Source organism: Oncorhynchus tshawytscha, linkage group LG20 (assembly GCF_018296145.1).
Source record: "Oncorhynchus tshawytscha isolate Ot180627B linkage group LG20, Otsh_v2.0, whole genome shotgun sequence".
NCBI classification, from domain to species: domain Eukaryota; kingdom Metazoa; phylum Chordata; class Actinopteri; order Salmoniformes; family Salmonidae; genus Oncorhynchus; species Oncorhynchus tshawytscha.
Window position 1 is genome coordinate 12481418 of NC_056448.1, and position 22296 is coordinate 12503713.

Consider the following 22296-nt stretch of genomic DNA (forward strand, 5'->3'; position numbering starts at 1 on the left):
AGTGTAAATTGAAGAGAGGGACTCATTTGAAGCAAATAGCTGGCCTTGTGCGATTGAATCAACAGCAACAGCGGGGCGCAATGGGAGGTAAATTAGGTTTTTCGATTTGAATAGGCTATGTTATAAAATATCAAAATTGTCTTGAATGCCTCACCAACTTTCAATGATATCGTTATGTTTTTTCATTCCAGAGGCCGAGACGCGTCAGAAATTGCTGCGCAATGTGAAGAAGGAGGTGAGTGCCTTCAGTATTTGCAATGTTTTTAACGACAAATTATTAGAAGCAACCGTTGGTCATGGATCTCTGGCAGCCGTTCTGTTGTATTTGGATGCCCAAAATAAGATTGTTAATTGGAGACACCGGGAAGTCTGGTGTATATGCTTTAATAAAATTGATCATAAGGATACATGTAGCCTAATAGGATATCATATTCTTTGGATCGTGATTTTATTATAAAGGATGCGTTCAGGGGCGACTTGGATTGAAATACGTGTATATATACAGATACATAGCAATTATTTGGTATCAGTAGGCAGGCCTAGGCAATAACGCCACGATCAAAGTAGCAGTAATGGATCTGTTATCTCTGCATGACGTGAATACGTGTGCATGTCACAGTGCAGAGCCAAGAGCAGCATCATTAGGATTATTGATAATCGCTCTTACGTGTGTTTTTCTTTTATCTGAATGCTAATGCTGTAATGGAGGGCAACTCAATTCACTGGGCATGCTCATATCTCGGATAGCCTGTTACCCCTCTCTCTTTTATATGAAAAAACACGTAATCAATTGATCAGATGATATCTTGCTTCATCCTGTGTCTGGAAATTAGGCCTAAAGGATGTGGTCACACTTTATTTGGATAGTCCAGATAGTGGTCACACTTTATTTGGATAGTCCAGATAGTGGTCACACTTTATTTGGATAGTCCAGATGCTCTACAGATGGTTGTAATATCAACAAACTATCTGTTGATAAGAAACTGCTTGCTAAGGTTATGGTTAGGGTTAGGTTTAGAATAAGGGTTAAGTTTAGGGTTAGTGTTATGGCTGGGGTTAGGATTAGTAGATAGTAAGTTGAAATGTTACTGATAGTCTGTAAACAGTCCATCTGTAGATGCTCTACAAACTATCCAATTAAAGTGATAAGGATGTTGTTCTTGTGACATAAAGTCACGGTTTATTATTTGGGGACTCCTCGCAGTTATGTTAGCTACAGCCAGACCATTCTTCAAAGGAAAATTGTCTGGTTTATGGTATAGTTGGGCTGCAGCACTACAGAAACCTGAAAGGGAGAGAAGAGACCAACTCCCTGTCTGGCTTATTTTCTTTGTAGCTGCATGCTGGTGTGTCCTTTGTTCTAGCTCCGTTTATGAGATGTTATTTTATTTTGCCCTGAAAAGTAAAAGAGCATTATTAGCAGCATATTGTATCGTGTTCTAATTTGTATGGATAGCCCTGTCCATCTTTGTGCCATTTTTTAGATGACGGAAAAACAGTCTCTCTCTCGCACGCACGCATGAACACGCAAGCAAACAGGCAGTCACACACATGCACACAGGCACATGCAAGAGAAACACTCTTATTCTGCCAAGTTATTGGCAGCTATTCTTCTCATCTCATGAAGGCAATTATTGGTCACATGCCCCCTGGGATGGTAGCCAGGAGTGTGAGGGTTGCATGTGGAGGCCACATCACAAAAGGGACATGACTAGCACCAGGTCAAGCAGCAAGGAAGAGGGTCCTAGTTGGTGATAGTAAATATATACTGTATCTCAAACCCAGACTTTTTTTTTCTTCCGTTTTTAGTAGATTTGATTCAATTTCTATCCATTTCCTCGCAATTTCTCTGCACTGTATAATTTCATAATCTGGGAATTGGTCACACCATATTTCACTATTGTGTGTTTGTCGTGTTTTATTTTGTGGTTGTATGAGAAATACAAAAAATAACATAGGCATCTTCATCAAACAACTTAACTTTCTCAGAGTTATTTAACTGGGAAATCATTGAAAATATACACTTTAGTCGCTCTTTTTACCCTGGTCACGCTCTGTCTTGTCTGAAGTGATATACATCTCCCACCCTGTCTGCATTTAGTCTGTCACTCAGGATCTGCACACTCAGGATCTGCATTCCCTCCCCACCCTCCCTCCGCTTACCAGTGATTATCTATTGTTGCAAAATCGCTCCCCATCCTTGCCTCCTTCTGCACTTTGATTTCTTCTCTTTCTGTGCCTACTCTTGTCAGACCCTGTCTCTTTTTAAGTGCCTGTCATATCAAATCCCACCTCACCTTTTTATGTCTCTCTCTTTTTCTCAGGTGAAACAGATCATGGAGGAGTCAGTGACTCGGAAGTTTGTGCATGCAGACAGCAGCCATATCATATCCTTCTGTGGTGAGTGTGTTCAAGTCGTAATATATTACTTATTGAATTTACAGTTCATATGGCTCATTGGAGTTTTGACTTGCTCATTTTGAGTTTTTATGGTTTGTTAACCCCCAATTAAAGGCCCAGTGCAGTCAAAACTGTGATAGTCTTGTGTTTTATATATATTTCCACATAATGAGGTTGGAATAATATTGTGAAAATTATGATATTTCCCTTCTAGGGAAGCTGTTTAAAAAGACGACCTGAAATTTCACCCTGTTTTAGTGGGATGGAGTTTTGGCCTACCTAGTGACATCACCAGATGGTAAATTAGTTAATAGACCAATAAGAAATAGAGTTCCAAACCTCTACCAATAACAGTTAGTTTTCAGTTTTCCCCTCCTAGCAAAATTCTTGCTTGAGAAATGACTCTTTGCTAAGAAGCTATTTTTGTTTCTTTTTGACCATTTCATTTCAATTCAATCACAGTGAGGTACTTAATTATTACAAGCCCACTGAAGGACTTTAGTGCCACATGGCAGTGCTGTGCTCTTGTGACTGGATGGGAGGGAGGGTGCATGCCATAGTTGATGGGCAAGCCTAGCTGCATAGCTGGTTTGGGTAGGTCGAAGTGTTGATTTAAATGAATGACTGCTTGGCTTCCAGTATGTGTAACAGATACTTACCTGCTTGGTTTCTCATCTTTGACCGAAGACCATTACTATTGTAATAAGAGCCAGAGTAGAGTGGATAGAAAGAAGTAAGAGATCGTGGCAAGAAATACATAATATTTTTTGGTGAGATGAAAGTAACCTTATCGCCAAAGAGCACCTACCAAAAGGTAGGTGGGACTTCTGGGACACCCAATTGCAACCAATGATTACTTGGATAAGAGGACAGACCATGATAGTAAGAACCCATGGTCAAAGCATACGCTCCAGTTTTGGAGGAAAGTTTTAAAAAGGCTCCATCTGCCTATGGGTATATCATCTCTAACTGGTACTGCAGATCTTACAGATATTTCCCCATTATCAATCGATTCAGGTTTCCAAATGGTGGTCATTACTTCCTTTGCAATATGTACACCAAGTCTTGAAGAACAACCAAATTAAATCATTCGGTGAACTAAGTTCAGACTTCCATCTGCCAAAGTCAGATTTCTTTAGCTATTTACAGCTAAGAGACTATTTACTGAAACACCACAAATGGGTAGAAATGAAGGGTGAGCCCTCTCTCATAGAAAAACATTTATCAATACTCAGAAAAGGGCAACTGGTAGTTAACAAATGACAAAACTATACCAATCTATTGCAGTCACGACATAGAGTGCAAAGTGCAAGTGGGAATCTCCTCAGTGGTTGGGAAAGGGTACGGGGGCTGGACACGCAGCGACCCAGACCACGCTGCTGTTTGGAGATCACACATACTGACTCAAGGTAGTTTGGGGAATGGGTAGGGGAGCTAGACAATAATAATGATGACGCCGACAATTATGTTTACACTACCTCTATTAGGAATTGCTATGCTTGAAAATATAGTACAAATATAAGTTAATAACAAAATGAAAAAGAAAGAGAACCTTTCTCTCTCATCGCAGACTCGAGCAGTGCTGCTATTCTCCGTCAACTAAAGAATCACAGTTGGTTTGAACTAGTGCTTTGTAATCTCTTCACAATTGTCCTCCACCCCATCACTCTGGTGTCACAGCCTCACATTTCACACTTGTGATGTGACACATAGGATTATTGTTACATTAAGAGCACAGCAGTAAGATTATGGAGTCAAAAGTAGGTGGATTATTGCTGGTTGAATTGTACGGAGGTAAATGCCATAGGTATTATGTTAATTTCACATAAAAAAAATCTGAGTCAGAACATGTTTTTTAAAATTAATTTGTCTCATGACTACATTGACATTTACAGAGCAAGTGACATTGGGCATCATCCTGTGGAGTTGAAATGTCAAGCCTGGCCACCTCCTACTACCCCTAAGTGTGTATGGTCACGTTCTCAACCGAACACAGCTTGATTTTAGGTTGGCACCGGCCACAGCCATAGAGATGTGTAGGTCCATCTGTGTTAAATTTAACTGACAGCAGACACTATCCAAAGGTGTTGATACTACACCTCTACACATCCACGGATATCCTAGCAACAGTAAACATCGTTTGTCAGTTTTTAGTCTATTTCTGGTTCTGCTGAGAGCCACCTGCACCTTCCCTCTAACCCGTCTTTGCTTCCCTGCAGTAGCACTCAGACTGTCCAAGGGTTTTCACTGGTTGCGCCTGAAAATCTAATTAGCAAACTCTGCATGTGGTTTACTTGTTGTTGACAGTGTATGCAATCATGTGTATGTATGCAATCATAGCTTAATGAATATCGCTTTGGGGAAAGTTGGTTTTGAAACCAAACTCTGTGTGTACTGTTGGTGTTCGTATATTCAATACTATGTGTTTCCGTGTGTCTACAGCTGTAGTGGAGGCATGTGTGCTCCATGGGCTGAAGAGGCGAGCAGCGGGCCTCCTTTGCAGTAATAAGGTAGCAGCACTCTTCATGAAGGTGGGGAAGAGCTTCACCCCGGCGGAGGAACTCTGTCAGAAGGTCCAGGAACTAGAGCAGCTCATTGAGACCAAGTAAGACATTGATCTTGACTAGTCATTACCCCTAAGCCCCCCCCACACACACACCAATATGCCATAAATGAATACAAAATGTGTATCAAACACGTCTCTCTGTATTCTCCAGCAGACAGGCTCAACTAAATAATGGCAGTGTTCAGAAGCAACCCGGATTGACCAACCTCCCCCCTCAGGGCTTGAGGAACCTGTGGATCCGCACTGCTCTCATGGAGAAGCTTCTGGACAAGATTGTCATGTACCTAGTGGAGAACAGCAGGTTACCAATCAATCAACAGATCAGATTCCAGCTGAAAGTCTGACATTGTGTTTGATCTTACAAATACCAACAGTCGTAGCTGCTCAATATGTAAACTACAGATGTCCGATCTTAATTTGATCACTCTTTTGTCACATTTTATCCCCCTGCGCCTCAGGAAATTTCAAATGGGGCTTCTGATTTACATACATTCACTGAAAATCCTCAGTTCCCTTTATCTCCATGTGGGAACAGTCCAGTCATTTCAGAGCAGTGCCAGCCATCAAAATCATTCTCGCTCGCTCAAACTAAAAGCACCAGACATGCCTCCCGGGTGGCGCAGTGGTCTAAGGCACTGCATCGCAGTGCTAGCTGTGTCACCAGAGATTCTGGGTTCGAGCCCAGGGCTGTCGCAGCCGGCCGCAACCGGGATACCCATGGGGCGTCGTCCGGTTTAGGGAGGGTTTGGCCGGCAGGGATATCCTTGTCTCATCGCGCACTAGCGACTCCTGTGGCGAGCCGGGCGCAGTGCATGCTGACCAGGTCGCCAGGTGTACAGTGTTTCCTCTGACATATTGGTGCGGCTGGCTTCCGGATTGAATGGGCATTGTGTCAAGAAGCAGTGCGGCTTGGTTGGATTGTGTTTTTCGGAGGATGCATGGCTCTCGACCTTCGCCTCTCCCAAGTCCGTACGGGAGTTACAGCGAATAAATGTCCTATTGTTACTGTAGACCTATAGGTCCTATTACTGCAACATTCAAATGTACATAAGTTTATGTGAAATGCAGCCATACACATCAACAGCTGCCGTTTTATATAGCTTAACACAAGATAGATATTGGTCTATGACACGGTGTGGTCTATGACCCGGTCTGAAATGCAGCCCTACAGTAGGCTACACCTACATAATAGCCTACTGTAGCCTATCAAAATGAATACACCTAAACTACAGCCTACTGTAGCCTATCAAAATTAATACACACAAACCAGAGCCTACTGTAGCCTATAAAAACTAATTGCACACATAGGCTTATAATATCAGATGTAAAGACGAGATGAAATTGAGAACAGTGAGGTATCCTACGGAATGGAGTGAAATGGGGCAGATTTTAAAACCCCAACACCCCCCAGATCAACAGTATGTATATAATATATATATTCTCTTTTCTCATACACACATTCATACATATATTTATTTATAGGGGACAATGTACATTAATCAATATTACAATAATGCAACATCCATTTAAATGTGGCGGGGTTAGCCAAAAGATCATTTGCACCCGTGGGTGCCAGTGCAGCTAAGGACAATTACTCAGCCACAATACACATACTCACTAAAACAACACAACATACCAATACATCACGTCCAATAATATATCATTCTAACAACAACAACACTATCATCAGCTGTCGTCTTACATATGAGGAACCACAGATAACTCAGGTGTACAGGTTTGGATAGATTTTAGCCATGCTTTTGACCAGCATGTGAGGCAATATCTCATATGTGAGAAGATCATAGCATTCATATACAGTGAGGGGGAAAAAGTATTTGATCCCCTGCTGATTTTGTACGTTTGCCCACTGACAAAGAAATGATCCGTCTATAATTGTAATGGTAGGTTTATTTGAACAGTGAGAGAAAGAATAACAACAAAAAATCCAGAAAAACTGGATGTTATAATGTTATAAATTGATTTGCATTTTAATGAGGGAAATAAGTATTTGACCCCCTCTCAATCAGAAAGATTTCTGGCTCCCAGGTGTCTTTTATACAGGTAACGAGCTGACATTAGGAGCACACTCTTAAAGGAAGTGCTCCTAATCTCAGTTTGTTACCTGTATAAAAGACACCTGTCCACAGAAGCAATCAATCAATCAGATTCCAAACTCTTCACGATGGCCAAGACCAAAGAGCTCTCCAAGGATGTCAGGGACAAGATTGTAGACCTACACAAGGCTGGAATGGGCTACAAGACCATCGCCAAGCAGCTTGTTGAGAGGGTGACAACAGTTTGTGCGATTATTCGCAAATGGAAGAAACACAAAAGAACTGTCAATCTCCCTCAGCCTGGGGCTCCATGCAAGATCTCACCTCGTGGAGTTGCAATGATCATGAGAACGGTGCGGAATCAACCCAGAACTACACGGGAGGATCTTGTCAATGATCTCAAGGCAGCTGGGACCATAGTCACCAAGAAAACAATTGGTAACAACAGTATGCAGTGAAGGACTGAAATCCTGCAGCGTCCGCAAGGTCCCCTTGCTCAAGAAAGCACATATACATGCCCGTCTGAAGTTTGCCAATGAACATCTGAATGATTCAGAGGACAACTGGGTGAAAGTGTTGTGGTCAGATGAGACCAAAATGGAGCTCTTTGGCATCAACTCAACTCGCCGTGTCTGGAGTAGGAGGAAGGCTGCCTATGACCCCAAGAACACCATCCCCACCGTCACACATGGAGGTGGAAACATTATGCTTTGGGGGTGTTTTTCTGCTAAGGGGACAGGACAACTTCACCGCATCAAAGGGACGATGGACAGGGCCATGTACCGTCAAATCTTGGGTGAGAACCTCCATCCCTCAGCCAGGGCATTGAAAATGGGTCGTGGATGGGTATTCCAGCATGACAATGACCCAAAACACAAGGCCAAGGCAACAAAGGAATGGCTCAAGAAGAAGCACATTAAGGTCCTGGAGTGGCCTAGCCAGTCTCCAGACCTTAATCCCATAGAAAATCTGTGGAGGGAGCTGAAGGTTCGAGTTGCCTAACGTCAGCCTCGAAACCTTAATGACTTGGAGAAGATCTGCAAAGATGAGTGGGGACAAAATCCCTCCTGAGATGTGTGCAAACCTGGTGGCCAACTACAAGAAACATCTGACCTCTGTGATTGCCAACAAGGGTTTTGCCACCAAGTACTAAGTCATGTTTTGCAGAGGAGTTAAATACTTATTTTCCTCATTCAAATGCAAATCAATTTATAACATTTTTGACATGCGGTTTTCTGGATTTTTTGTTGTTGTTATTCTGTCTTTCACTGTTCAAATAGACCTACCATTAAAATTATAGACTGATAATTTCTTTGTCAGTGGGCAAACGTACAAAATCAGCAGGGGATCAAATACTTTTTTCCCCTCACTGTATGTATGTATGTATGTATGTAGGTACGTATATCTATGTATGAGAATAGAAACTGTACACTACCATTCAAAAGTTTGGGGTCACTTTGAAATGTCCTTGTTTTCCATGAAAACATACATGAAATGAGTTGCAAAAGGAATAGGAAATATAGTCAAGACGCTGACAAGGTTATAAATAATGATTTGTAATTGAAATAATAATTGTGTCCTTCAAACTTTGCTTTCGTCAAAGAATCCTCCATTTGCAGCAATTACAGCCTTGCAGACCTTTGGCATTCTTGTTGTCAATTGGTTGAGGTAATCTGAAGAGATTTCACCCCTTGCTTCCTGAAGCACCTCCCACAAGTTGGATGGCTTGATGGGCACTTCTTACGTACCATACGGTCAAGCTGCTCCCACAACAGCTCAATAGCGTTGAGATCCGTGACTGTGCTGGCCACTCCATTATAGACAGAATACCAGCTGACTACTTCTTCCCTAAATAGTTATTGCATAGTTTGGAGCTGTGTTTTGGGTCATTGTCCTGTTGTAGGAGGAAATTGGCGCCAATTAAGCGCCGTCCCGGGGTATGGCATGGCGTTGCAAAATGGAGTGATGGCCTTCCTTATTCAAGATCCCTTTTACCCTGTACAAATCTCCCACTTTACCACCACCAAAGCACCCCCAGACCATCACGTTGCCTCCACCATGCTTTACAGATGGCGTCAAGTACTCCTCTTGCTCACTTGTGCACCGGGGCCTCCAACTCCTCTTCTGGTTAGAGCCAGTTTGCGCTGTTCTGTGTAGGGAATAGTACACAGCGTTGTAAGAGATCTCCAATTTCTTGGCAATTTCTCGCATGGAAAAGCCTTCATTTCTCAGAACAAGAATAGACTGACGAGTTTCGGAAGAAAGTTCTTTGTTCCTGGCCATTTTGAGCCTGTAATCGAACCCACAAATGTTGATGCCCAGATACTCAACTAGTCTAAAGAAGGACAGTTTTATTGCTTCTTTAATCAGGACAACAGTTTTCATCTGTGCTAACATAATTGATCAAAAATGATCAATTAGCCTTTTAAAATTATAAACTTTGATTAGCTAACACAACCTGCCATTGGAACACAGAAGTGATGGTTGCTGATAATGGGCCTCTATGCCTATGTGGATCTTTCATAAAGAATCTGCCGTTTCCAGCTACAATAGTAATTTACAACACTAACAATGTCTATACTGTATTTCTGATCAATTTGATGTTATTTTAATGGACAAAAAATGTGCTTTTCTATCAAAAGCAAGGACATTTCTAAGTGACCTCAAACTTTTGAGCGGTAGTGTATATATATATATGTGTATGTCTGAGAATAGATGTGTGTGTGTGTGTGTGTGTGTGTGTGTGTGTGTGTGTGTGTGTGTTTCACACACATACATATATGAATGCTATGATCTTCTCATATATATATATATACACCCACATGTATTCTCTGGGTTCCTAATTATTGGGGGTTTTACAATCTGAGTCACTCTTTCATCCACCATTGCACTCCATTCCGTAGGATACCTCACTATTCTCAATTTCATCGCGTCTTTACACATGATATTATAAGCCTATGTGTGCAATTAGTTTTGATAGGCTACAGTAGGCTGTGGTTAAGGTGTAGCCTGCTGTAGGGCAGCATTATGACTTGCCTTGAACATATAATAAAACAGTTGATTAAAAAAATGATTTTACCTAACAAAAAATATATCTCTACAAATATGTCCATTTATTAGAATCCACATAAGAATTCACACGAGATGCGCTGTAGCCTGCACATAGCCTACATAGACTACTTGAACTGGGGCACAGTGGACCTCCAGTCTAAGGTACAAAGTGGGTACGGTACTGCATTGTATTCCAGCTGCCCCCTGGCGCCATTCTAAATATTTCTTCAGATATTCAAATCCTCCTGCTGCAAGATTATTTTCCTGCTGCAATTAAACGGGTCAAATTAAGATCTGACATCTGTACTTATAGTCGCTTTTCAGTGAACATGCAGCAATGGTTCTTCTTGCACCATTTTGAGGAAACATGATTTTCTCTTTTCCAGTACGTTCTATGACAGTGAGGCCATTCTATTGGATCCTGTGGATGGACCAATCCTTGCCTCTCTGTTAGGTATTGATGGAACCTCTTCTTATGGCCTCTCTTGCCAGGATGTGGCCGGACAGATCTCTGATAAGATAAGAAATAGCACACTGAATGGCACATTACAGTGAATGTGACTCCCCCTGAGTCTGTAGGTTAACATGACATTGGAGACTAGTGCTTTACAGTGGAAATTGCCTTATTTCAGATAAGGCCATAATTCTGTGGTTTTGAAGTTAAACATACTGGTAACTAACTCCAAATTGACTTTGTACTCACACTTATAATGGACAAGTGCATTTACCTTCTACTGTGAGGGTAACATTGACATTGCTGGTAACACTAACTTCCACTCTGGATGATGATGGTTCAGTACAGTGCTTTAGAAGTTAGAACTAGTGACTACACCTTTCTACTTGAAAACTGTTGTGGATCTCAGTGTTGTCTTGCCCTTATGCCTTGCAGTCGGCCCCTGTGCTCTGGAGTACACTAAGGTGAAGACAGCCGACCACTTCTGGACAGACCCCTCTGCTGATGAGCTCGTCCAGAGACACCGCATCCACAGTGGCCACTGTCGCCAGGACTCCCCCTCCAGGCGACCTGCCCTGGTCAGTGTGTGGATTATGTGTCTAAACGAATGATGTGTGTGTATAATTTATGATGCATAAAAAAATGGTCCAATGGTCTTGAATACAATGATATTTTCTAATAGATCCAGAAGAGGCAGTCCAGTGGCAGTATGGAGGACAGGCCCATCCTGTGGGCTCGGGACTACGTTGAGTCCCTCCATCAGAACAACAGGGCTACACTGCTGTTTGGCAAGAACAACGTCCTGGTGCAGCCGGTGTGTATGTGTGTGTGTGTGTGTGTCTCTCTCTCTACGTGTTAAAGGACTTGGCATTGCTTTTCATCACTGTTTAAACAGCAAGGGAATGCTTTCTACAAATCTCCTGTCTTGGTCTACAGAGGGATGACATGGAGGCTATCCCAGGGTACCTGTCTCTCCACCAGACTGCAGATCTCATGACCCTGAAATGGACCCCCAACCAGCTCATGAATGGCACTGTGGCAGATGACACTGAAAAAAGGTAATGTAATATCAAATCACAGTAAAGAAATGTATTCTGACACTCATAGGTGTCTACAAAGGACATGCCAATTTATATAATTGGATATTGTTTAAATCTCAGCAATTTCTCATATTGATTTTCCCAGTGTTTACTGGGACTTTGCCATGACTATTCGCCTGGAGGAGATTGTTTATCTACACTGCCATCAGCAAGGTACAGGAGGAACCTATTTGAATTATGTAGGCATATATCTTTGTATCCTTGTGTTTGTGTGTGTCTTCTTGACCTTGAATTCACGTTTTTTCCCAGTGGACAGTGGTGGAACAGTGGTTCTGGTGAGTCAGGATGGGATCCAGAGGCCTCCGCTGCGGTTCCCCCGGGGAGGACACCTGCTCCAGTTCCTGACCTGCCTGGAGACAGGCCTGCTGCCACACGGACAACTCGACCCCCCTCTGTGGTCCCAGAGGGGAAAGGTCAGCATGGAACATAGAAATGTCCTAACATGCACCAGATATAACCCTCACATTTGGAATTCATGACAATGATTCAGATCTCAATTAATGTTTACTGTAGCTATTATGTCCACATCCACTAAACCAATTGAAACGTGATGGTATAATAGTTGTTCCTTGTAGCATTAGAAACAACTAATCTATAGCAGAGTGGATGTTGTTGGACTGAGGGTAACTCTGATCTCTGTGTTAGTACTGTACACTGACACTGTAATTTCAATGATCTTATCCACCAATTTAGCCTCTAAGTAGACAATATCAACCCTGACCTGCCAAAGCAAAGGGAACCCCATGAGGAAGTTTTTAGAGGGGTTGTGATGATAAAAGTGGTAATCGTAGTAGAGCTGAGACTATAATTTACAGGCTGCTGTAGAATATAGCATTGTTAAGGTTGTGGTATATTACCCTGTGGAGCAGTGAAAGACTACAACCTAGGAGTGGCACAGAGAGTCTAGGAGTGAGTGGGGTCTTAATACGTCCTCAAACCACCATGAAAGAAAGTTGCAGACCAAAGACAAGGACCCCCCCAAAAATTATACAAATGTAATTTTCCTACTACTGTACCACTGACTTTGCTGTTAACTACTTTATTGAGGGAAAGTGTACTTGTTACAATTGTGACATGTTGTCTCACCTAGCTATCTTAAGATGACTGCACTAACTGTACGTCATTCTGGATAAGACTGCTAAATTACTAAAAATGGTTTGTTTATTTAAACAGAAAAGGAAAAGATGACTGACTTGAGATTGGCTGGATCATTAATTACATTTAGCCTAGTCTTGCGTCACAATTCAATGATAGGGATCTGAGTTTTAGGGTATCAACTTTAATCACTCTTGCGAATCATCATAATAACAACATGTTAATGTCTTATACTGAGTGCACTACCCACAGGGAAAGGTTTTCCCTAAGTTGCGGAAGAGGAGTCCGCAGGGGTCTGTGGAGTCTGTGTCGGATAAAGAGGAGGACGAGGCCACTGACTATGTCTTCCGGATCCTGCTCCCTGGTACTCCGTCAGACTTTGGTATTTCACTTGTGATCTCCTTATTCTATGTCGATTTTCTGTTGAAATTTGTACATAATATACTTTTTCATTATTTATTTTTCTCTCACTGTTCGTTTTGTTGACCATTGCCCTTCCCTCAGCCCCTCTGTCCAGCCCCTGTGCCTGTAGCCCTGTGAACACCTTACATTGGTTACCCTGGATTTGAGACCATGCATGGGCATGAAGTTATCTTTGTCACACCTCTATCTTCTGGCTTGGTTTGTCAATGTTTCCATGTTTAAAAAAATACATATACACTACCGGTCAAAAGTTTAAGAACACCTACAAATTCAAGGGTTTTTCTGTATTTTTACTATTTTCTACAATGTAGAATAATAGTGAAGACCTCAAAACTATGAAATAACACATACGGCATCATGTAGTAACCAAAAAAGTATATTTTATATTTGAGATTATTCAAATAGCCACCCTTTGCCTTGATGACAGCTTTGCACACTCTTGGCATTCTCTCAATCAGCTTCATGGAATTTCAATTAACAGGTGTCTTCTTAAAAGTACATTTGTGGAATTTCTTTCCTTCTTAATGCGTTTGAGCCAATCAGTTGTGTTGTGACAAGGTAGGGGGGTATACAGAAGATAGCTTATTTGGTAAAAGACCAAGTCCATATTATGGCAAGAACAGCTCAAATAAGCAAAGAGAAACGACAGTCCAACATTACTTTAAGACATGAAGGTCAGTCAATCCGGAACATTTCAAGAACTTTGAACGTTTCTTCAAGTGCAGTCGCAAAAACCATCAAGCGCTATGATGAAACTGGCTCTCATGAGGACCGCCACAGGAAAGGAAGACCCAAAGTTAACTCTGCCACAGAGGATAAGTTCATTAGAGTTACCAGCCTCAGAAATTGCAGCCCAAATAAATGCTTCAGAGTTCAAGTAACAGACACATCTCAACATCAACTGTTCAGAGCGTGAATCAGGCCTTCATGGTCAAATTGCTGCAAAGAAACCACTACTAAAGGACACCAATAAGAAGAAGAGAATTGCTTGGGCCAAGAAACACGAGCAATATACATTAGATTGGTGGAAATCTGTCCTTTGGTCTGATGAGTCAAAATGTGAGATTTTGGTTCCAACCACAATGTCTTTGTGAGACGCAGAGTAGGTGATCAGATGATGCCCGCATGTGTGGTTCCCACCGTGAAGCATGGAGGAGGTGGTGTGATGGTGACACTGTCTGTGATTTTATTTAGAATTCAAGGCACACCTAACCAGCATGGCTACCACAGCATTCTGGAGAGATACACCATCCCATCTTGTTTGCTCTTAGTGGGTCTATAATTTGTTTTTCAACAGGACAATGACCCAACAAACCTCCAGGCTGCGTAAGAGTTATTTGGCCAAGGAGAGTGATGGAGTGCTGCATCAGATGACCTGGCCTCCCACAATCCCCTGACCTCAACCAAATTGAGATGGTTTGGGATGAGTCGAACCTCAGAATAAAGGAAAAGTAGCCAACAAGTGCTCAGGATATGTGGGAACTCCTTCAAGACTGTTGGTTAATTAGGCATTCAGGGGTGAAGCTGGTTGAGAGAATGCCAATAGTGTGCAAAGCTGTCATCAAGGCAAAGGGTGGCTATTTGAATAATCTCAAATATAAATATATTTTGATTTGTTTAACACTTTTTTGATTACTACATGATTCCATATGTGTTATTTCATAGTTTTGATATCTTCACTATTATTCTACAATGTAGAAAATAGTAAAAATTAAGAAACCTTTGAATGAGTAAGTGTTGTGAAACTTTTGACCGGTAGTGTATATTATTAAAGAAAGTCACCCAAATCCTCCATCAGTTCTAGATGATCATGTTGCTAATGACAATGATGACGATGATCCTGCTGATGATACCATTGATCCTGTTTGGTGTCCAGTGGCTCCAGAGCTGATGGACCAGGCGGTGAACATGTGGCACCCCACCCCCAGGAAGTCCTCCTGTTTCTCCTGCTCTCAGAACGGATCCCCTGTTGGCTCACTATCCAACGGCTGCAACCAGGACAGGGCTCCCCTGAAACTCCTCTGTGACACCATGAAGTACCAGATCATTTCCCGTGCTTTCTATGGCTGTGAGTACATGCATGATGAATTCCTTTAGGAAAGACTGATTCAAATGCTATAGTCTTCGTGTTATGGCTGGATTGATAACCATGCGTGTTTCTTCACTTCTTCATTGAAGGGCTTGCCTACTGCCGTCACCTGTCCACCGTTCGTATCCACCTCTCTGCCCTGGTCAACCCCACCATCGTCGACCCTAACGTGCCTCATGATGCCCGAGGAGGGCTGACTGTGGATGTCTGGAGCAGCTTCCTCCAGGACTGCTCTGTAAGATCTACTGTACCATCTGCTCTAAACATACTGTACACACAACCACAACCTGCAGTGACTGTGCATGCTCTTTACGACTTAGCTAACAGGTCACAGCTTGAATGTACCTGCATACATCAACATTCCACTGCAACCGATGATCGTACTGAACTTGTATGTTTCTGTATTGAGTCAATCTGTAATCACGTTCACAACGTTTTCTCAGGCGTATGATGAGCATGAGCTTCTGCGGATGGTGTACTATGGTGGTGTGGCCCCTACAATACGCAAGGAGGTCTGGCCATTCCTGCTGGGACACTACCACTTCGATATGACCCAGAAACGTAGGCTGGAGGTGAGTACTGTTATATTGTCATGAGGTAAAACTACTAACTCTGGAATCCAAGTAGGGAGGTGGGTCATATGTAATACCATTACATACCAGTGACCCTGTGTGTTCATCTGTGTGTGTGTGTGTGTAGGTGGATAAGCAGGTGCGGGCCTACTATGAGCAGACTATGAAGGAGTGGCTGGGCTGTGAGGCCATCGTCAAGCAGAGGGAGGGGGAGAAGCATGCTGAAGCCATAGCCAAGTGCAATTCTGTGGAAAGACCAGGACCAGTGCAGCGAGACTCCACCATCAGCACTGATGTAAGGGGGTCCTACCTGTCCCATTTGATGAGGGTAATACATGATAGAGTTAGTGACTCGTTGGCATATGGTTAACATACTGTACTAACATATGATTCTTCATGGTGTTCTCTTCCTGGATGGCATTTGACCCCATATCCTACACCAGTCCTCACAGAGCACCAGTTCAGAGAAACAGATTGCCCAGAGTGACTCCAGCAGTAGCACACAGGTACAGGAGGCTTTCTTTCTGGGGCATAATACATCACCACATAACATTATAGTTTCCCTTAATACTGAATACTTGTGAAGTTGTGCCTTACAATAGTAGGGAGACTTTATAATGCTGGGTATTCACTGTCTGTTGTCCGGTGTTGCAGGCATTTGGGTCTGTGGAGGAGGTGGATCCGATAGAATCCGAGATGAAGCCAGAGGAAGGCAAAGAGGTGTCCAAAATACCTTTGAAAGACTGCCCAGATGTGGCCAACCGCAATGTTACCTCAGAATCTGGATACCCACCCAAAAAAATCTCTGTTGGCTCAGGTCTTCCAGAACAGCCCCAAAGCACAAACAACAACAGCCCTGCAACAAAACTTCCTGCAACTGATTTAACTGTCAAAACAGTTGCCACTCAGCCATCACCAGAGCCATCAGAGCCCCAGGGAGCTGCATCTAGGCCAGTGGCAGAGACCCAAGCTGGGTCAAAGCTAACCGAGGATCTCCCTGTCTCAAGATCAACAGAGGAACCAAAGGTCACGATAACAGTTGATGACAAGGCAGGGGAGGAGCGTCCTAAGGCTCCAACACAAGAGTCCAAAGCCCCAGAGAGTAAAGAGGTTGAATGCTCTGAATCGGTACAAATCATACAAATCTCAGAGAGGGTTAAAGAAAGGGGTTCTGACAAAGAAGACGTGAATTCCTTAGGAAATACTGAAACCGAAAACAAAGTTGCAGGAAATGGGTTGTCTGAAGTTTCCACCACAAAAGACCCAAAGCTGCCTGTGAGAGCTGCGTACGCAACTGAGAATACTGATATTCTCAAACTAGAAATGGAGGTTTCTAATGTATATATTCCAGCTCCACCACTAGGTGAGGCCACAGTTAATAAAACACTAGAGAGCAAAGCCTCAGTGTCAGAACCATCCTGTGCCACAGAACCATCTTTAACAGAAGGAAACAAAGCTTCAACAATAGCAGTGGAGGCTGGTATTGCTGAAAAAGAGGACCCAAACTTCTCTGACATTGAAGAAATCACAGAATCTGAATTACAAAAAATTAAAACCCCTCAAACCAGCGAAGCTTGTGTTTGTGAGAAAGACATGGGTAGTACTGAAGAAAAGGTTTCAGAAATAGCTGAAGCCAAAACATTAGACACTGTGGAGGCCAGTGTCCCTGAGAAAAGCAATACCAAAGCTGCAGAAATGACAGTTGCCATAGATTCAGAGAAACATGCACCTTGCATGCCAGTACTGAAGCCACCTCAGCTAGAGGCCAGGGCCAGTGTTACAGTGACAGCCCACTCTATGCGTTCTCCTGATACACTAGATTCTGATGACTCGCCCTCTGCCTTAGAGATGGAGGACATTCCCACGGCCTGGGCAAGACCCTTGTCCGGCCTGATGGCTCCCCCTGCTGCCCCCTTCTTGGCCCTGGGGAGAGTTGTTTCAGGGGAACCTGTCCTGCATGCAAGCTCCAACACCAGTCTTGATGGAACTGAGCCAACCCTGTCTGAGGAGGAGCCTGAGATGGAGAGTCTCTACCCCCAGTCTGACTTTTTGGTTGTGACAGGTGAACTCAAACCTGAGGTTTCACCAGTGGTAGTGTCCCCTGCAGGGACTACCTACTCTGTAAGTACTCCAAATGAGTTACCTGTGTGCACTGTAATGCATGTTGCCGATTTTAGGGGTTGATTGGCTAAGAGTTGGTTCAACATACAATACACTTATCCCACCAGACATGCCACCAGGGGTCTTTTTCAGTCCCCAAATCCTGAATAAATTCAAGAAAATGTACAGTATTATGTATAGCCCTTATTGCATGGAACTTCCTTCCATCTCATATTGCTCAAATAAACAGCAAACCTGGTTTAAAAAAACAGATAAAGCAACATCATGCGGCACAACGCCGCTCCCCTATTTGACCTAGATAGTTTGTGTGTATGCATTGATATGTAGGCTACGTGTGCCTTTTTATAAAATGTATGTAGTTCTGTCCTTCAGCTGTTCTTTTCTATTGATGCTCTGCATTATGTCATGTTGTATTATGTTTCATGTTTTGTGTGGACCCCAGGAAGTGTAGCTGCTGCTTTTGCAACAGTTAATGGGGATCTAATAAAATACCCAACTACAAACAGAGCTGTCACAATGCTGGAATGAATCATGAAACAGTAGCCATTTGAACATGAACCGCTTTAACTAACCTTAGTCCCTTTTGTCACTCTGTGCAGCAAGAGCAGCTGGACTTGTACTTGCTCAACCTGCATCGCATTGATAAGGACGTGAGACGCTGTGACAGAACCTACTGGTACTTCACCCCTGCTAACCTGGAGAAACTACGCAACATAATGTGCAGTTATGTGTGGCAGCATCTGGAGATTGGCTATGTCCAGGGCATGTGTGATCTGCTGGCTCCTTTACTGGTCATTCTGGATGACGGTCAGTCTGCATGAGCATTAGCTCTCCTTGAACTGCATTATTCACAGCCATGAGTAAGATAAGATTAATCATTTGCTGTTGATGTGTCTCAGAGGTCATGGCTTTCAGCTGCTTCTCTGAGTTGATGAAGAGGATGAATCAGAACTTCCCCCATGGAGGGGCCATGGACTCACACTTTGCCAACATGCGCTCCCTCATCCAGGTACCATACACGTGCATGTACATACTCAATCACACATGCACATTATTATAAGTACAGTGATATTACATTGTAGTAAAAGATAGGCACTTGCCATTTTTTCCCCCACTAGATCCTTGATTCAGAGCTCTTTGAACTGATGCAGATGAATGGAGACTACACTCACTTCTACTTCTGCTACCGCTGGTTCCTGCTAGACTTCAAAAGAGGTACTGGCATCTGCATGGGCGTGTTTGACCACATACACTATCTGTATGGTGATGAAATCAAACAGAAAGGGGGGATTTCACATTGGAACCTGAGGAAATAGTTCATGCTGATGATGTTAAAACTTAAATGAATCGTGTTCAAGGTATACAATATGAAGGACCTGTATAGATTTTGGAAAATGTCATTGTCAATGTTTTTATTTCATTAACATGACTCTTCTGCAGGCAGGTCACATCTGACAGTCCTACTCAGTATATAACCTGATGTGTCATTTTTCCTCCAGAGATGTTGTATGATGATGTGTTCTCCGTGTGGGAGAGCATCTGGGCGGCCACGTATACCTCCTCCACTCATTTTGTCCTCTTCATCGCTCTGGCACTGGTGGAGATATACCGAGACATCATCCTAGAGAACAACATGGACTTCACTGACATCATCAAGTTCTTCAACGGTGAGGCTAAACGATGACGTTAGATGTTGTAATGCAATGGAATATTTGATCATTCAGTTATTTCATTCATTTCATTGTCACTGAGTGCTTGCTTGCTAAATGTATGATCTGAAGGTACCAACTGCCTTTACTGTGCTTGCTGACAAAGGCAAAAAGCCTAACTACCTCCATAGACTACACTCATATGTAAATCAGCACAAGCAGCTAGGCTCGAGTGACACGGTGTGTTTTTGATTTGATTTCCCTCTTCAGAAATGGCTGAGCATCACAACATCCCGCAGGTCCTAACGATGGCTCGAGACTTGGTCCTCAAAGTGCAGACTCTCATAGAAAACAAGTGATCCAGCATGTGTCTTTTCCTCCCCTTTCACTCAGTGTCCAAAATTGTGAAAATTGTGAGAAAGTCACATAAAATTAATGTATTCTGAAAATCGTAACTTGTATTTGTATGAAAGCTAAACCAACAATTGACAAAAGCAGACATAGTGGTCAGTATTTTAAAATCACGCTTCTCAATCATTATTTTTATTCCTGAAATCGTCAGGTGAACCATACTGAAGCTGTTGTCACACTACAATAATTGCACAATGCAGTATTTCTGTCTGTCCCTAAAAGCACTTTCCTATGTTCAGGTAATTAACATTATAATCAATAAGTTTATGAAAAAATGTAATTGTTCACTTGGTGAATGTACCATTTTAAAAACAAAAACTCTTTGCATATTGCTTCAGAATGTTTTTGTATTTGTTTTGCCTTAAATTTAGCTATCTTGTGCAGGGATATTCTCAATATGATAACCAAATGAGATCTTGTTTGTACATTTCCTTCATACACTTCCCATCAGTTAGAACCATTCACAGAGTAAAGGTGCAGCCAAAAAGCTTGCACCTCTCCAACATCGCAGGAACACTTGCTGAAACCCCTGGCTGTATCTCAAACATATTGTCTCCCATGTATTACAGAGTTTTTTGTATTAAGTGCTTAAATCTGTCTCTTATCTTCTCCTTATCGGCTAAATGTCTGCGTGTATTGCTGTTGTACTGTAATGGTAACTGTACAATTATTTGAAACACATAGGCTAATATTCAAAAGTATCTGTGAGTATAACAATGTAGCTATACTGTGTAATATCAGATATGTACACACACGTAGGCCACTGTACATGTGATTTGTTGCTTGACGACAATAGATAAATATACCGACAAACATATGAGAAAAATACTCTTATTTTTTCAATGTATTCTTGAATTGTTTATTGTTGTTATTACTTTGCTGTGTATTAAACAATCAGTATATTTTGGATTCATCATTGTGCAAAGTTTGGTTTAATTCGTTTCACTCTCTGTGCGGTCTTTGGCTACAGGCAAACAATTTTACACCAAAGTGTGCTGTTGCTTTAACAATGTGTCGCTTGTTTATTACGCCATCAAAGTACGCAATGGTGTCTGGCTAAACAGATCATATGGTTCAAGGGAAGTCAAGAGAACTGTGCGGAAGAGAATTTTGCTTGCAATAAATTCAATAATTAATCGTTATCTTTATTCTTTCAGTATTTGTTATTCTCAGACGGTCTATGGTTATTCCGCATTGAAGATGAATAGTGTTGGAGAGGGCTGCACTGAACTAAAACGGGAATATGACCAGTGCTTTAACCGTTGGTTTGCTGAGAAATTCTTGAAGGGAGATCGAAGCGGTGATCCCTGTACCGAAATGTTCAAGAAATATCAGCATTGTGTCCAGGTAAATACATGATATCAAACACGGACGTATGTTAGCTATCTGCCTGTTCATCATCACCACACATTAATAACTGCTGTACCACGTACTGTTAGCTAACCAAAATGATGCAACACCAATGTGTCAGCTGTCAGGCCACAGAAGTCTATTCTTCACAGGACTGAAACACAGGGCATCTCTTTCCAATATATGAATGTAAATATACTTACTTCATGATAGCCTATTGTCCTCTCAATCCATTGTCTTTTTAAACGTCAGATGCATGTATCTAATCTAATGTTACAGCTACATATGGTGTGCTTGTATTTGCAGAAGGCCATAAAAGAAAAGGACATTCCCATTGATGGCGTAGAATTCATGGGCCCAAATAAAGAGAAACGTGACAGATGAGATGGATCTCCCCAACAACGTTGCCTTGTGACTCACTGGCATCGCTTACTGGGCATGCAATGGAACATGAACAGTGTGTCCACCAATTTAGCTTGAATTGGGTTTTGTTTGAGGTCGCTGTCCTCGTGTGGAGACTAAAGAGCATTCATATGAAGGATCCAAAGTGCTGAATGACAATTGGGATTGGATTTTGATTACAAAAGGAACCTATGAATCCAGACATTTGGGTCAGACCAATAAACATCCATGGTCACAAGATGGATATAATGTGGTGGGCACTTCAGATGATCATTGTAAAATAATTGATGCTTTGCAAAGGGAGTTTTATTGAACTTTTTAAATTCTGGAATTGTCAATGTATATTAGTGTCCTGGCATAATGTCCCTCAAGACAACTGAAGAGGGCATCAATGTGGATGCATTGGACTTGGTTCATACTGTACAAGATTAGAAGTTGTGGGTCTCTTTGCTCCAAGTAATTTTTTTTTACTGGAATGTGTTTAGTTCAGTGATGCAATGTAATGTGATTAACATATACATTGACAAAGCAATAAATATAATAATCATGTTTCATTACT

The 22296-nt window shown here is 42.2% G+C and overlaps 2 protein-coding genes across 3 annotated transcripts; both read left to right on the forward strand.

Annotated features, from left to right (window-relative positions):
- Position 1: 1 nt before the first annotated feature.
- On the forward strand, positions 2 to 21127 carry sgsm1b (small G protein signaling modulator 1b). Of its 2 annotated transcripts, none has more exons than XM_024380741.1 (23): positions 2 to 87; positions 192 to 235; positions 2325 to 2400; positions 4843 to 5005; positions 5118 to 5267; positions 10458 to 10525; positions 10961 to 11103; positions 11208 to 11339; positions 11462 to 11583; positions 11711 to 11778; positions 11875 to 12038; positions 12973 to 13102; positions 15020 to 15211; positions 15322 to 15467; positions 15676 to 15804; positions 15932 to 16099; positions 16248 to 16310; positions 16459 to 17925; positions 18525 to 18732; positions 18825 to 18934; positions 19044 to 19140; positions 19425 to 19592; positions 19845 to 21127. In XM_024380741.1, the coding sequence occupies exons 1-23, from the start codon at positions 81 to 83 to the stop codon at positions 19931 to 19933; spliced, it is 4104 nt and encodes a 1367-aa protein (XP_024236509.1). In that variant the 5' UTR covers positions 2 to 80; the 3' UTR covers positions 19934 to 21127. The 2 variants fall into 2 exon arrangements, with proteins under 2 accessions (XP_024236509.1, XP_024236510.1); XM_024380742.1 differs by having other exon boundaries at positions 5121 to 5267.
- On the forward strand, positions 21040 to 22291 carry triap1 (TP53 regulated inhibitor of apoptosis 1). The gene is made up of 2 exons (XM_024380761.2): positions 21040 to 21332; positions 21642 to 22291. Exons 1-2 carry the CDS (start codon positions 21186 to 21188, stop codon positions 21717 to 21719), a joined length of 225 nt encoding a protein of 74 aa, XP_024236529.1. The 5' UTR covers positions 21040 to 21185; the 3' UTR covers positions 21720 to 22291.
- Positions 22292 to 22296: the final 5 nt, after the last annotated feature.